This window comes from Lithobates pipiens, unplaced genomic scaffold (genome assembly GCF_037356315.1).
Source record: "Lithobates pipiens isolate NorthernLeopardFrog02 unplaced genomic scaffold, aLitPip1_a1.2 Scaffold_27, whole genome shotgun sequence".
Classification (NCBI taxonomy): Eukaryota; Metazoa; Chordata; class Amphibia; order Anura; family Ranidae; genus Lithobates; species Lithobates pipiens.
In genome coordinates, this window is record NW_027507788.1 from 41,560,188 (window position 1) to 41,577,854 (window position 17,667).

General features: G+C 43.6%; 1 protein-coding gene across 3 annotated transcripts in view; it reads left to right on the forward strand.

Annotated features, from left to right (window-relative positions):
• Nucleotides 1-17,667, forward strand: part of ANAPC4 (anaphase promoting complex subunit 4) — a 131,607-nt gene that overhangs the window by 22,904 nt on the left and 91,036 nt on the right. For all 3 annotated transcript variants that reach the window (XM_077456874.1, XM_077456875.1, XM_077456876.1), the window contains exons 6-11: nt 375-401; nt 1,615-1,659; nt 12,134-12,218; nt 14,209-14,313; nt 14,396-14,479; nt 15,017-15,103. In XM_077456874.1, the coding sequence (XP_077313000.1) occupies nt 375-401; nt 1,615-1,659; nt 12,134-12,218; nt 14,209-14,313; nt 14,396-14,479; nt 15,017-15,103 (433 nt within the window). The remainder of the gene's footprint in view (nt 1-374; nt 402-1,614; nt 1,660-12,133; nt 12,219-14,208; nt 14,314-14,395; nt 14,480-15,016; nt 15,104-17,667) is intronic.

Genomic DNA, 17,667 nt, shown 5'->3' on the forward strand with positions numbered 1-17,667 from the left:
ACTAAATAACTTCCTGTATCTGTGACACTGTCAACAGAAAATCTGTCCTCGACAGGGATGCACATCAATAAAAATTCTCCATTTGTGCAGAAGTTAAAAAAATAATAAACTTAGGGTTGGGCTTTAAGCTGAGACCCTGAAAATAATTATTAGTCACCATATTTACTCATCTTGAAGGGTATTGTCTGTGCAGGCCACTCCCTATTTTCCGCTGCCGCTTTCAGTTTGTTGTTAGTAAGACATTGTACTAGGATCAAGGCCAAGCGAAGAGAACAGAGTGTGCAGAAATGATGTAGCCTTATGTTTACTAGACATATTACTGGCCCTTTGTATTATGTACTTATGATCTCTTTTTATTTTTATTTTTTTTCTAGTTACAATGCCACTGCAAAAATCTTTAGGTAAGTTTTTTTTTTTTTTCTTTTTTTTTCTTTCCTAGTTTTGTATGGTGGTTCTTAACATGGTATGTGATATATCTTCATTAAGTAAAGGTATTTTTCATCCGCTACATAGAAAAGCTTTTATACAATCTTTCTTTGATATGATCTTGCATACAGCCATGAACTTACATCCTAGTTCCCATGTTAGGGAAAGACTCTAATGCTGGGTTCCCCAGGCCCTGGATTAGTGCCGGGCTGCACAGCAGAAGATGAGCAGCAACCGCGCTCTTTATAGGACTAGCACAGACCGCGGTAGCTCATATCCTGCTCTACGGCCATGCCGGTGTGTCCTCTCCTGGCTCCTCTGCCCACCCAACAAATGTCGTCATCCTGTCAGAAGGGCAGGGGGTGGGAGGAGCTTCAGATCATAAAGGAGAGCCCCTCCCGCCCTCTGACCTGCTGATAGGATGACATTGTCGGCTGGGCTGGCGGGCGGAGGAGCTGGGAGAGGACACATGGACTGTTAACAGCCTCTGCCCTGCAGTTAGGAGTCCTGAGAAGGGGAGGTAGAGATTGATGTTAGAGAGGAAAGGAGGGAGGGGGCAAGACTGCAGGGGTGCTGTGATGTAAAGGGGGCAATGTAATATAAAGGGGACTACACTGTACTTTACAGTGCAGTCCCCTTTATATCACAAACGCCCTTTACATTGCAGTGCCCCCTTTAATTTGCAGTCCCCTTTACATCACAGCACCCTTTTACAGAGCAGTCCCTCAGTCCCATGAATTTAAAGGGGACTGCACTGTAAAGGGTGGCTGTGATGTGAAGGGGAACTGAGGACACTGTGAGACTGTTTTAAATGGGCAACTATGACATAAAGTGGGACTGTGGACACTGATATAAAGGGGTGGGGGCTGTGCTCTAAAGGGGGGTTATGGAATTAAGGGGGCTAAGGACAGACTTTGTGAATATACCATCCCCCAACACGTCCACCACAACCACCATCTTCCCCCAGATCTGGGTTGAACAGCTGGAAATATGCAAACCAGAAATCAATTGAAGCTCTGCCCAGTTCCTGAGTGTAAGGGATTATTGCCCATCTACTGAATAGCAAGTGAAAAATATACCTTGTGGAAACTATATATGTGCCAACACTTTGTTACTTTGTGATGTATGAATGTATGTGTAAATAAAATATACATACTAGATTGCTTTATTCCAACTTTTATATTTTAGTGAAGAAAAATCTGATGAAATACTGAAGCTTTTGGGAGAAGTTAAGTAAGTGTTTTAGATAAAATATATTATATACTGTATATACTTATGCCATGTGTGTACAGTAAATATATAAAATGAAGACAAATGATTTTAAATGCAGCTTTTCTTACAGTTTACCCAAACATAAATAAATGTTCAATTTTATTTGAACTTATAGTGGGATTTTTAAGGTGTGTAATCTCTCAAAGATTCAACACCCATGTATAACTGTTAAAATCTCATGTTTATTATTCTAAATCAAAGATATACATCAGGATGAGTCCTTAAAAGAAAGGAAGATAACAAACAGTAATACAAATATATATCATCTACTTCATAAAAACACAAACCCCATGTATAGACCCATCCACAGTATAGCATAAGTCCAAACTGAGAGCCAATATAATAAAAACTATCATTATCAAACTTGACATATACAGTGTTTGTTACATAATGAGTAAGGACGTTGGCTATAGAGAAGTAAAAAGATCTAAACTGTAGTCCGGCGGACAATCCAGCTGCCTGTATGCTAGTCTGCCGGACTTTTGAAAAGAACGGACTTTCCCGCACACGGAGAAAAGTCTGTTCATTTTGAACGCGGCTCCAGGTAGACGGGACTAGCGCAGGAGGTCAATGTCGCCTCCTTGGGCGGCGAAATTGACACGCCGCTGGCCCCGTCACCTGGTATGGACTTGAAGGGGAAGCCCTACGCCCAAAAAACGCAACCCGGCCAGTCAGGATCAGGAAGGGGGGTGTGGACGAGCCAGCACCCCCCCCCCTCCTGAGCCGTACCAGGCCACGTGCCCTCAACATGGGGGGGTGCTTTGGGAAAGGGGGGCTTTTGGAGGGGGCAGCACCCCAAAGCACCTTGTCCCCATATTGATGAGGACAAGGGCCTCTTCCCGACAACCCTGGCCGTTGGTTGTCGGGGTCTGCAGGGGCGGGGGGCTTATCGGAGACCCCGGGAGCTGAGCAATAAATTATTTAGAAACCTTGTGTTGTGTTTTATTTTAATTTTTTTTCACCAGGTGAATGGGTAGGGGTACATTGTACCCCATACTCATTCACATAGGGTTGGGGGGCCGGTATCTGGGGGCCCCCTTATTAAAGGGGCTCCCGGATTCCGATAAGCCCCCCGCCCGCTAAACCCCGACAACCAACGGCCAGGGTTGTCGGGAAGAAGCCCTTGTCCTCATCAACATGGGGACAAGGTGCTTTGGGCGGCCCCCCTTCCCCAAAGCACCCCCCCATGTTGAGGGCACGCGGCCTGGTACGGCTCAGGAGGGGGCGCTCGCTCGTCCGCACCCCCTTTCCTGACCGGCCGGGTTGCGTGCTTGGATAAGGGTCTTATATGGACCTTTGGGGGGGACCCCCACGCCATTTTTTCGGCGTAAGGCTTCCCCTTTAAGTCCATACCAGGTGACGGGGCCAGCGACGTGTCAATCTCGCCACCAAAGGCGGCGAAATTGACTTCCTTCCGTAGTCCCGGCTACCTGGAGCCACGTTCAAAATGAATGGACTTTTCTCCATGTGTGGGCAAGTCCGTTCATTTCAAAAGTCCGGTGGACTCCCGCCATAGTCCGCCGGCAAAGTCCGGTTGTGTGTGGGCAGGTCTGCTCGTTTGGAAAGTCCGGCGGTTTGTCCGCCAGACCAAGTCCCCTGAATAGTCTGATCATGTGTACACGGCATTATAAACCATAAAAAATAATAATAATGTCAGCTTGTGAAACACAATATATCAAGCAGTTATGACATAGCACACTATTATAAATATAAAGCTACCCTTTATCCAAAGTATTTATAAATATTGAATATTTACCCAAAAAAGAAAGTCCCTCAGTCCCATGAAAAAAAAAGAAAGTATATCCAGGTGGTCAGAAACCACAACGTGTTCCAATTGTGGAGGCCTATGGTTAATCACACTGCCCACTGCCCAAGGGCCAATCTGATGCAGCTGTCGGGAATATCACACTCAGCGACTAGGAATACAAACGATAAAATAGACTGCACTATCTGGATAGATGTGGTTGACATTGAATTCTCTGAGTATATAAAATACAAGCCAAAAAAAGGGCTAAAAAGTGGCGATTTATTGTTCACAGTAAAGTGTATGATACCAAGCTGGTGTGGGTAGATGGGCTAATATCCACTGGGTCCAGTGGGCAGGGGAATGGAAGGAGTCCCCCGTGGTGTGTAGCAAACAGCTGCTGGGAATGAGCCGCAGGCGCTCGAGAGCTGAGCCGCAGGGGAAGCATTCAGTGCTGGTTTGATTGGCAATCATCTTCAGTCCTGCACTTCCACCTCTGTGTCTCGGTGACGTCACACGGGAGTGCCGACGGACTCCGGCTCTGCTCCTGACCATCTGTGGCTCCGTCCTAGCGGCTGTTTGCTACACACCATGGGGGGACTCCTTCCATTCCCCTGCCCAACGTATCATGTGGATATTGGCCCGTCTACACCTCCCCTTACTGGCTTGGTATTGTACAACCTGTTATGGTTTTTAAACTTTATTTTGAACAATAAATCGCCACTTTTTAACCCTTACTTTTGGCTTGTATTTCATATACTCTGAGGATTCAATGTCAACCACATCCATCCAGATAGCATATCCAGGTGGTCAGTTTACAGGGGCAATACCGAACCCAAAAACCTTGCACCCAGGGCACTCAAGGAGGGACGAGGGAAGAACAAGATCATTGCCAAAATATAATCTTCAAAAAGATAAAAAAAAATAACAAAAAGGAATAATCATATAATATAGTTAAAAAAAAAAAAAAGACAATATTTCGGTAGTGCCTTGTATAAACACATGTTCACATATAAGACTATTAAGGTGTGGTGATTTATCACTCCATTTATACTCCTGTCTGTGATACGTATACTTGTATTTGCAAGTCTAAAGGCTTAAATTTATAAAGGATTTTACTAGCTTTTGGTAAACATTAAAAATTTCCTTTATTACTTTAGTGAAACCTCCTGTTTAACCACTTGACCTCTGGGCACTTAAACAGCCTTAATAACCAGACCAATTTTCAGCTTTTGGTGCTCTCACATTTTGAATGACAATTACTCAGTCATGCAACACTGTACCCATATGAAATTTTTGTCCTTTTTTTCACACAAATAGAGCTTTCTTTTGGTGGTATTTAATCACCGCTGGGTTTTTTATTTTTTGTGCTATAAAAGAAAAAATACAGAAAATTTTGTAAAAAAATTAATTTTTCTTCATTTCTGTTATAAAATTTAGCAGATTAGTAATTTTTTCTTCATAAATTTTGGCCAAAATTTATACCACTACATATCTTTGGTAAAAATAAGTACAAATTGGTGGATATTATTTGGTCTTTGTGAAAGTTATAGAGTCCACAAGCTACGGTGCCAATATCTGAAAATTGATCACACCTGAAGGACTGAAGGCCTATTTCAATTCTTGAGACTCTAACATGCCAGAAAAGTACAAATACCCCCCAAATGACCCCTTTTTGGAAAGAAGACATTCCAAGGTATTTAGTAAGAGGCATGATGAGTTTTTTGAAGTTGTCATTTTTTCCCACAATTCTTTGCAAAATCAAGATTTTTTTTTACTTTTTTTTTCTCACAAAATTGTCATATTATCAGTTTATTTCTCACACAGCATATGCATACCACAGATTACACCCCAAAACACATTCTGCTATTACTCCTGAGTACGGTGATACTACATGTGTGAGACTTTTACACAGTGTGGCCACATACAGAGGCCCAACATGCAGGGAGCGCCATCAGGCATTCTGGAGCACCCAGGACAATTCTGACATTTCTCTCCTACATGTAAAAATCATCATTTATTTGCTAGAAAATTACATAGAATCCCAAAACATTATATATGTTTTTTTAGCAAACACCCTGGAGAATACAATGGTGGTCGTTGCAACTTTTTATCTTGCACGGTATTTGCGCAGCACTTTTTCGAAAATGCTTTTTTTTGGAAAAAAAACTGTTTTGTGCTTAAAAAAAAAAAAAAACAGTAAAGTTAGCCCAATTTTTGCATAATGTGAAAGATGAAGTTACGCTGAGTAAATCGATACCTAACATGTCACTCTTCAAAATTGCACAGGCTCGTGGAATGGCGCCAAACGTCGCTACTTAAAAATCCCCATAGGCGACGATTTAATTTTTTTTTTTTTACTGGTTATATGTTTTGAGTTACAGAGGAGGTCTAGGGTTAGAATTATTGCTCTCGCTCTAACGTTCGCAGCGATACCTCACATGTGTGGTTTGAACACCGTTTTCATATGTGGGCGGGACTTACGTATGCGTTCGCTTCTGCATGCGAGCACATGGGGACAGGGGCGCTTTAAAAAAAATATATTTTTTTTTATTGTTCATTTCACTTTATTTATTTTAGTTTGAATTTTTTTTCCCCAAAAATAAATTTTTTGATCACTTTTATTCCTATTAGAAGGAATGTAAACATCCCTTGTAATAGGAATATGGCATGACAGGTCCTCTTTACAGTGAGATATGGGGTCAATAAGACCCCGCATCTCACCTCTAAGCTGGGAAGCCTGAAAAAAAAAAATATGGATTTGATCGTATTGGCGAGTCAGTAGAAGCACCGGAGGGCGGCGGGAGGGGGGGTGTCTATGGCTGGGTATTGCAGGGTATCACCGACTATGGCTGGGTATCTCAGAGTATGGCGTTACAGAGTATTGCGTTGCAGAGCATTGCAGGATATTGGAGGGTGTTGCAGAGCATTGCAGAGTGTTGCACGGTATTGGTGGGTGTTGCAGAGCATTGCAGGGTATTGGCGGGTGTTGCAGGGTATTGCAGAGTGTTGCAGAGTAATTGCAGGGTATTGCAGAGTATTTGCAGGGAATTGAGGGGTTAATTTTCGGTGAGCAGCGAGTTTCAGAGGAGGTCTAGGGCTAGAATTATTGCTCTCGCTCCAACGTTCACGGCGATACCTCACATGTGTGGTTTGAACACCGTTTTCATATGTGGGCGGGACTTACGTATGCGTTCGCTTCTGCATGCGAGCACATGGGGACAGGGGCGATTTAAATGTATTTTTTATTTTTTTTATTGTTCATTTTACTTTATTTTAGTTTGACATTTTTTTGGGGTATTGGAGAGTATTGGCAGGGTATTGCAGAGTATTGGCTGGTATTGCAGAGTATTGGCTGGTATTGCAGAGTATTGGCTGGTATTGCAGAGTATTGGCTGGTATTGCAGAGTATTGGCTGGTATTGCAGAGTATTGGCTGGTATTGCAGAGTATTGGCTGGTATTGCAGAGTATTGGCTGGTATTGCAGAGTATTGACTGGTATTGCAGAGTATTGGCTGGTATTGCAGAGTATTGGCTGGTATTGCAGAGTATTGGCTGGTATTGCAGAGTATTGGCTGGTATTGCAGAGTATTGGCTGGTATTGCAGACTATTGGCTGGTATTGCAGACTATTGGCTGGTATTGCAGACTATTGGCTGGTATTGCAGACTATTGGCTGGTATTGCAGACTATTGGCTGGTATTGCAGACTATTGGCTGGTATTGCAGACTATTGGCTGGTATTGCAGACTATTGGCTGGTATTGCAGACTATTGGCTGGTATTGCAGAGTATTGGCTGGTATTGCAGAGTATTGGCTGGTATTGCAGAGTATTGGCTGGTATTGCAGAGTATTGGCTGGTATTGCAGAGTATTGGCTGGTATTGCAGAGTATTGGCTGGTATTGCAGAGTATTGGCTGGTATTGCAGAGTATTGGCTGGTATTGCAGAGTATTGGCTGGTATTGCAGAGTATTGTCAGGGTATTGAGGGGTTAATTGTCAGTGAGCAGCGGTGTGGGCACTGCAGATGCAGCACACAGCGCTGCTGACACCGATCTCTTCTCCCTCCGCTGTACCGACCGGTACAGAGAGGGGGAGGGAGGAACCGGCGTCATAACATGACGCCGGTTTGTTTACAGAGGATCACTCCGTCATTTGACGGAGCAATCACGTGGTAAACGGCTGCGATGAGCGGCCGTTTACTGTGATCCGTGATCCACAGGACCCGTCGGTAACGGATGCTCTCGTGTGCGCGCCCCAGGGGGCGCGCGAGAGCAGAATTCTGGGAGGCCGTTAATTAACGGCCTCTCAGAGTTAAACAAGCGCCCTAATCGGCTATGGGCCGGTTGTTAAGTGGTTAATATATAAAATCAATTATTTTAATACATAACTTAAAAAAAAAAAACATGTATGTGCCCTTTTAATACCTAAATTAGCTGAATACTGAAAACATTCTTTTAACCACTTTCAGACCGGACCATTTTGCTGGTAAATGACCAGAGGTCTTTTTACACTTTGGCACTGCGCTGCTTTAACTGGTAATTGCGCGGTCATGCAATGTTGTACCCAAACAAAATTTGCGTCCTTTTCTTCCCACAAATAGAGCTTTCTTTTGATGGTATTTGATTGCCTCTGCGATTTTTATTTTTTGCGATATAAACGTAAAAAGACCGCAAATTTTGAAAAAAAATGATATTTTCTACTTTTTGTTATTAGAAAAATCCAATAAACTCAATTTTAGTCATACATTTAGGCCAAAATGTATTCAGCCACATGTCTTTGGTAAAAAAAAAGTCAATAATTGTATATTTATTGGTTTGCGCAAAAGTTGTCACATCTACAAACTAAGGTACGTTTTCTGCAATTTACGCAGCTTTTAGTTTACGACTGCCTATCTCATTTCTTGAGGTGCTAAAATGGCAGGGCAGTACAAAACCCCCCCAAATGACCCCATTTTGGAAAGTAGACCCCCTAAGGAAATTGATAAGAGGCATGTTGAGCCCATTGAATATTTTATTTTTTTGCCTCAAGCGATTGAATAATGACAAAAAAAAAAATTTTTTTTTTTTTTTACACAAAGTTGTCACTAAATGATATATTGCTCACACATGCTATGGGCGTATGTGAAATAACACCCCAAAATAAATTCTGCTGCTTCTCCTGAGTACGGGGATACCACATATGTGGGACTTTTTGGGAGCCTAGCCGCGTACGGGGCCCCGAAAACCAAGCACCGCCTTCAGGCTTTCTAAGGGCGTACATTTTTGAGTTCACTTCTCACTACCTATTACAGTTTTGAAGGCCATAAAATGCCAAGATGGCACAAAACCCCCACAAATGACCCCATTTTAGAAAGTAGACACCCCAAGCTATTTGCTGAGAGGCATGTTGAGTTCATGGAATATTTTATATTTTGCCACAAGTTGCGGGAAAATTACAAACTTTTTTTTTTTTTTTTTTTTTTTCACAAAGTTGTCACTAAATGATATATTGCTCACACATGCCATGGGCATATGTGAAATGACACCCCAAAATAAATTCTGCTGCTTCTCCTGAGTACGGGGATACCACATATGTGGGACTTTTTGGGAGCCTAGCCGCGTACGGGGCCCCGAAAACCAAGCACCGCCTTCAGGCTTTCTAAGGGCGTAAATTTTTGAGTTCACTTCTCACTACCTATTACAGTTTTGAAGGCCATAAAATGCCAAGATGGCACAAAACCCCCACAAATGACCCCATTTTAGAAAGTAGACACCCCAAGCTATTTGCTGAGAGGCATGTTGAGTCCATGGAATATTTTATATTTTGCCACAAGTTGCGGGAAAATTACAAACTTTTTTTTTTTTTTTTTTTTTTCACAAAGTTGTCACTAAATGATATATTGCTCACGCATGCCATGGGCATATGTGAAATGACACCCCAAAATAAATTCTGCTGCTTCTCCTGAGTACGGGGATACCACATATGTGGGACTTTTTGGGAGCCTAGCCGCGTACGGGGCCCCGAAAACCAAGCACCGCCTTCAGGCTTTCTAAGGGCGTTACAGTTTTGAAGGCCATAAAATGCCAAGATGGCACAAACCCCCCCAAATGACCCCATTTTGGAAAGTAGACACCCCTAAATTTAGGGGTACACTAGTGAGACTAGGTAATAAATGGCGGGTGCCCTGAAACTATAAAAAAATAACTAACCAACCAGCGTCACCTGTAACAGTTATATGGTGATCACTGGTGAAAGGGTTAACTAGGGGGCAATCAGGGGGCTTTATGCGGTAGTATATGGGGGTCCCTGGCGCTATAAAAAGCTGCGGCGAACCTAAATACCTACCTGCCTAACTAGCGTCACCTGTGACACTAATACAGCGATCAGAAAAACGATCGCTTATTAGGCTGGGTTCACACTGGAGCGATGCGGGAACGCCACGAATGCGCGGCGGGTTCCCGCATCGCATGCCTCCCGGCGGCAGTTCACACTGCCCTATGCGAACTGCTGGGAGTGTCAGTGAAATGTTACTGACACCCCCAGATCAGTTCGCATATCGCAGTGCGATCTGCAAACTCGGATCGCATGGTGTGAACACCCATGCGATCCGATTCTGCTGCGGGCCAAAAAAAGGGTCCCGTGCGAATTTGCGGCGGGTGCGGCGGGTGTGGCGGGTGCGGCGGGTGCGGCGAATGGCTGAACTCGAATCGCACAGAGATCGGATGTGATTTGCACTGCAGTGCGGTGCGAATCACATCCGTTCTCATAAACCGCTGCAATGTGAACCCAGCCTTAGTGACACTGGCGACGGGGGGTGATCACGGGGTTAAACCTTTATTGGGGGGGTTAGGGGGGTACCTTAGAACTAAAGGGGGCTAACCCTAACTGCCCTAACAGTTATTAGTCACAAATGACACCCGCCGGGTGATCAGGGGGTTAAACCTTTATTAGGTAATAAATGGCGGGTGCCCTGAAACTATAAAAAATAACTAACCAACCAGCGTCACCTGTAACAGTTATATGGTGATCACTGGTGAAAGGGTTAACTAGGGGGCAATCAGGGGGCTTTATGCGGTAGTATATGGGGGTCCCTGGCGCTATAAAAAGCTGCGGCGAACCTAAATACCTACCTGCCTAACTAGCGTCACCTGTGACACTAATACGGCGATCAGAAAAATGATCGCTTATTAGGCTGGGTTCACACTGGAGCGATGCGGGAACGCCACGAATGCGCGGCGGGTTCCCGCATCGCATGCCTCCCGGCGGCAGTTCACACTGCCCTATGCGAACTGCTGGGAGTGTCAGTGAAATGTTACTGACACCCCCAGATCAGTTCGCATATCGCAGTGCGATCTGCAAACTCGGATCGCATGGTGTGAACACCCATGCGATCCGATTCTGCTGCGGGCCAAAAAAAGGGTCCCGTGCGAATTTGCGGTGGGTGCGGCGGGTGTGGCGGGTGCGGCGGGTGCGGCGAATGGCTGAACTCGAATCGCACAGAGATCGGATGTGATTTGCACTGCAGTGCGGTGCGAATCACATTCGTTCTCATAAACCGCTGCAATGTGAACCCAGCCTTAGTGACACTGGCGACGGGGGGTGATCACGGGGTTAAACCTTTATTGGGGGGGTTAGGGGGGTACATTAGAACTAAAGGGGGCTAACTCTAACTGCCCTAACAGTTATTACAGTCACAAATGACACCAATGCAAAAAAAAAAAAAAAAAATGACATTGGTGTCACTGTGACTGGGGGGCAGGGGTAATTGGGGGGGTGATCGGGGGGTAAAGGGGGGGTGTGAGTGTGCCTGGCATGTTCTACTGTGTGTGTAGAGTGTTGGTGCAACTCACCGATCCGCTCTCCTCCGTGTCGGAACGAAAAATACCGACACGGAGGAGAGAATACATCACTTCCTCTCCTGTGTTTACATTACAGGAGAGGAAGTGATGTCACGGGGGATTCCTATTCGTCGGGAGCGATCGCGAGGGGGTGGCCATGAACGAATGGCCGTCCCCTCGTCCGGGATCGCTCCCGCACGAATACCGACCGCCGCAGGCACCGGGCGGGGGCCCGATCGGGCCCCCGACCCGCGGGAGGCAAGGGACGTACATGTACGCCAATATGCCTGCCCGTGCCATGCTATCGACGTACATCGTCGTGCGGCGGTCGGCAACTGGTTAAAATGTAATGTTTTCAAAGTCACCAATATATATTGAAGTACAGCTATAAAAGGGAACTGCTTTATCTGACAAAATACTATTAGCCAGAAGTGTGCCACAGCTATACTCTTGTTTAGATCCCCTGCTTTCTGCCTCATTTCTGCCTTCAGCCTGCAATAAAGCTCTGCTGCTTTTATAGAGTTCTGCCCGATATACTACCAGAATTGTAAAATACTATAAAAGAATATCTGTTACAAAAAGTAAATTGCTCTGTAGCTGGTTACCACAACAATTATATTCATTATATAATCATTCATAGTGTGATTTCTGTTATAAGCAGTTCCTTTGTCACAGGAAAAATAATAATAGGTCCATTGTTTGAAAATGCTAATTATTATTAATTATTATTATTAAGATTTATTGGTAATAAAGGAAATAAAGACATCTGTCAGATTATATTCTGGTTATCTAGCAAGTGGGTGTCGTTGTTGTTTTTTTTTTTTTTTGTCGGAATGCTCATTTAAGATGACTTTTATGCACTATTTTATACAGACTCAACGCTTTGGTCCTTGGAGGGGAATCGGGGCAAATTGAAATCTATGCCTATGGAATGTACAAGATTGCTACAATTACAGAGGTAATGTATTTTGTGTCATTTATGTATGTTGTTTATTATTTCTCTGGTATCATTTTGACTAAAGAGAGCCAACCAGCTCATAGTTTTTTTTTTTTTTGAGAGTCAGGGATATCTTCTAGCCAGATATTGAGTTATGTAAAGTTGGATAAATGCTTAAATAATAGAAAATGTACTTGCTTTTAATTTCAGGTAAATGTGCGTTTCAGTTATTTTGAGTATGCAGTTTTATTATTGTGATGGAGAAAAAGGTAGTAGGTGGGTACCAACAAACATCCCTGCACTGGCTTAATCCTAGAGGAAATAACCGTTGGCTAACAAAATCTAGTTTGACAGGTTAACCCCGTAACAGCAACGATCCTCAGTGCATGGGACCTACTGGTGATGAAAGACAAGTGCCGGATGGATTGTGGCATTTTACTTTATTAGGCCTTACAGAGAAAAACAAGTGTATGAGGTTTGGGGGTATAGATTAAATAGGTTTAATTCAATCAGGTTGCTTGATGGTTGATAGCACTACCTGTAGTTCATATAAGCGTATCCTTATTACAGCTCTGAGCTCTCTTAAGGTGTGTAAAATAAATGATTTCTCAGACTGTTACAGCTCTGTATTTGGAGACAGTCCAGAAGCTAGACTTTTTTTTGACTGCAGCTAATGTTGAAAATGTTGTGCTGCTTATAAATAAGAAAATTATTATAAAATAACTATACTACTACACCTTGGAGGACAGATCTGCCAGAGTTCTTCACTGGCATCCATTGAAATGAAGATCATTGCCAGATTCTGCAGAAAGCGGTTGGTTCTCCAACTGAAAATATCTTCAGACTCTCGTCCTTTTTTCGTAGGTGCGTTATCTTCCATTGAAATGCATAAAAATTGATTTCAACACACTTTAACAGATGTGAAGGCACTCTGTGCAGTGGTGTGTGATGCAAACTGCATTGTCTTCATTATTAACCACTTCAGCCCCAAACCATTTTGCTGGCCAAAGACCAGATCACTTTTTGCTATTCGGCACTGCGTTGCTTTAACTGACAATTGCACGGTCACACGACGTGGCTCCCAAACAAAATTGACGTCCTTTTTTTCCCACAAATAGAGCTTTCTTTTGGTGGTATTTGATCACCTCTGCGTTTTTTATTTTTTGCACTATAAACAAAAATAGAGCAACAATTTTGAAAAAAACTCATTATTTTTTACTTTTTGTTATGATAAATATCCCACAAAAATATATAAAAAAACATTTTTTCCCCTCAGTTTAGGCTGATACGTATTCTTCGACATATTTTTGGTAAAAAATTGCAATAAGCGATTATTGATTGGTTTGCTCAAAAGTTATATCGTTTACAAAATAGGGGATAGTTTTATGACATTTTTTTTTACTAGTAATGACAGCGATCAGCAATTTTTATTGTGACTGCGACATTATGGCGGACACATCGGCCATTTTTGACACATTTTTGGGACCATTGTCATTTATACAGCAATCACTGCAATACAAATGCAATGATTCCTGTGTAAATGGCAGTGAAAGGGTTAACCAGTGGGTGGCAGTGTAGGGGTTAAGTGTTCCTAGGAGTGTGTTACTAACTGTTGGGGGTGGGCTTTCTTTTAGTGAACACTGATCTCTGCTCCAATTACATGGAGCAGAGATCAGCATCACTTGTTGCTAGGCAGATTGGGGAGATGCTGTTTACAATGGCATCTCCCAGTTCAGCAGCCCTATGAGACGATCGAGTCTGCGGGACCCGCGACCGGACTCACGGGGGTCCCGACCAGCACGCAAGCGATCCGCCGGCGGCGCGATGGCAGGGCAGCATTTAAGATTGGACGTACCTGTACGCCAATATGCCTGCCCGTGCCATTCTGCCGAAGTACATGGGCGTGCGCTGGTCGGGAAGTAGTTAAGAAAGAGAGAGGCTGGTTTTGTGAATTCTAGCTCCCTGTGTTGTCCTCATTACACTAAATATATTTATATGTCTTTAACTTCAGGTGTTTGGCTCTTGCCTTGGTCTGTGCTTGTCAAGTGACTTAAAATCCCTCGCTGTTGTTACTGAACTTTCAACAAACACTACCCCTGAGATCACATATTTCCAGGTGAGCTACAGAAATGTCTAGAAAAGACTACATTGAATTCATAAATGTCAGTTTAAAATTTTAAACCCCGTTTATGTTGCAGTTGGATACCAGCTTGCTTTCTTCCTATTTACCTGAGGTTACCCGAATGGCACGAAAGTTTACACACATTTCAACTCTTCGTCAGGTAAATCACTCTGAAGTGAAAACTAATGGAAAGTGAATTTGCCTTCAAATAGAAGTGTACATGTCCCCAATGCCGAAAGTGTGAAGAAAAATACAGATTTGAACACTGCAGCCATGCTTGATATGTCCCGGTTTGGTTTTATTTAAAAGAAAAGTTAACTTGATAGACATTTGAGGTAAACTGTAGCTTTTGCATCAGGTGGTTTTTTTTTTTTTTTTACCTTTTTTCTTTTCATATGCAAGATTTTTTGGGTTTTGCTTAGTAGTGCTGCACAATGGGTGCTCACTGAAAATACAATATTCTATCACTTTTAGGAAATGGTTTTTGAAAGCATGCTGTAGCAGGGGTCCTCTGGTCACAAAGCAGTTTGAATTTCTTGAGCAATGGAAAAACTCCTATTTGTACCATGGTGGAAAAAGGATGAACGAGGACCAAACTAATAAACTCCAATACAGATATGTGTTTGAAAGTGGGCATGTTGGGTGCTAAGAGTGCTTCAAAGTATTTTTATTTAACTATTTTTTTTTTAATTTTCAGTATTTAAAGTTGTCTTTGACTTGTATGTGTGAAGCCTGGGAAGAAATTTTGATGCAGATGGATTCTCGGCTAACAAAGTTTGTCCAAGTATGCCTTTTATATTTTAGTTTATTTTATATGATTAAAGTGTTTGTAAAGGTTCGGTTTTAAAAATAAAAATAACAAACATGTCATACTTACCTCCGCTGTGCAGTTGGTTATGCACAGAGTGGCCCTGATCCTCTTCTTCTGGGGTCCCTCCACGGCGCTCCTGTCTCCTCCTCTTCTCGAGTGCCCAGTCAGAGAAGCCATCTCCTTCGTGGACACCTGTACGGCAACGATCCCGCGTCCTGCTGCTGCGTCCATAAACATAGACAGCAGGACTCGGCTCCGCCCCCATCATTGGATTTGATTGACAGCAGCGGGAGCCAATGGCTGCGCTGTTATAAATCCAATCAGGAAACAAAACGCCGGCCGGAGCTGGTGTGCTCGTTCCCGTTGTGGGAATTACGGGGCTCAGGTAAGTATAAGAGGGGCTCAGGGGCCCTGCTACAGCACAGAGGGCTTTTCACCTTAATGCATAGAATGCATTAAGGTGAAAAATGGCAAGAGTTTACAACCCCTTTAATGCTGCTGTTGCAACATGTATGTACTTCCCACCCTTACAGTTTCATAAATTTTTACTCTTTTTATGCGAGCATATACCCTCTTATATGTGAAAAAAATAAAATAAATGTGTGTGTGTGTGTATATATATATATATATATATATATATATATATGTGTGTGTGTGTGTGTGTGTGTGTGTGTGTGTGTGTGTGTGTGTGTATATATATATATATATATATATATATATATATATATATATATATATATATATATAAAATGTGTAGTGTATATATACAGTATCTCAGGGCTCAAAATTTTAAGTCCTGAGCTGCTAGCCAGGCCTCAAGGGTTACTTACTCGCCAACCCCTACCCTGCCCCCACCTTAATTCCGCCCCCTAAACATGCCCTCATAAATTATCTCCTGAAATGACACTTAAATGTTTTATGCAGAATTAAGTTACAAAAATTTATATTAACAACAGTTTTATCAGGCTCACCTGTGCCCACCATTGCAGCCTCAATGTGCCCACCCTGACGGCGAACAGAGGCAATTGTAATGTAAGCTGTTACAGCGGCCTACCCTTGCTCTGTAATCCCACGGCTCTCCTCTTCCTCCAAGCTCTCCCGGGGCGATTGCTGAAAGAACTGCTCCAGATCAACCCTGTCCGCTGGTGCTGCTCGTTCCCCACTCCCAGGCAGCCCAGCTCCTCACCAGCCCTCATTTTCTACTCGCAAAATGTGAGCAGGCGAATTACAAATTTGAGGGGTGCAGTATCTCACACTAGTGAGTACACCCCTCACATTTTTGTAAATATTTTATTATATTTTTTCATGTGACAACACTGAAGAAATTACACTTTGCTACAATGTAAAGTAGTGAGTGTACAGCTTTTTAACAGTGTAAATTTGCTGCCCCCTCAAAATAACTCAACACACAGCCATATCTAAACTGCTGGCAACAAAAATGAGTACACCCTTAAGTGAAAATGTCCAAATTGGGCCAAAAGTGTCAATTTGTGTGGCCAACATTATTTTCCAGCACTGCCTTAACCCTCTTGGGCATGGAGTTCACCAGAGCTTTACAGGTTGCCACTGGAGTCCTCTTCCACTCCTCCATGACGACATCACAGAGCTGGTGGAAGTTAGAGACCTTGTGCTCCTCCACCTTCCGTTTGAGGATGCCCCACAGATACTCAATATGGTTTAGGTCTGGAGACATGCTTGGCCAGTCCATCCCCTTTACCATCACCTTCTTTAGCAAGGCAGTGGTCTTCTTAGAGATGTGTTTGTGGTCATGATCATGCTGGATCACTGCCCTGTGGCCCAGGGAGAGGATCATGCTCTGCTTCAGTATGTCACAGTCCATGTTTGCATTCGTGATTCCCTCAATGAACTGTAGCTCCCCAGTACTCATGCAGCCCCAGACCATGACACTCCCTCCACCATGCTTGACTGTAGGCAAGACACACTTGTCTTTGCACTCCTCACCTGGTTGAAGGAAGGGAGGAATGAGGCCTGTGGGGGGAGTTGTGTGCACAGGTGGGGGATGGAGGAGAGTAGTGCAGAGGTGCTGAGGAGGAGGGGTAGAGCTGAGATGTGGCCATCCTGTGAAAGACAGCTGAACCCTGCACACTGTGTATAGCACACCCCTAAACCCTGCACTCTGTATGTTGTGTGCTGAACTCTGCACACAGCGGACTCCCCTAAACTATGTACTCTGTACATAGCGCGTCTCTAAACCCTGCATTCTTTAAGTTGCGTACTCCTGACCTCTGCACTCTGTATGTAGCACACTCCTCAACCCTGCGCTCTATATACGTAGTGCACCCCTAAACTGAACTTTGCACTCTGTACATAGCACACTCCTAAACCCTGCACTCTGTATGTAGCACACTCCTAAACCCTGCACTCTGTATGTGGCACACTCCTCAAGATTGCATTCTGTATGTGGCACACTCCTCAACCTTGCACTCTATACGTAGTGCACCCCTAAACTATGCACTCTGTACGTAGCACACTCCTGAACTCTGCACCCTATACCTGGTACACTCCTGAACACTGCA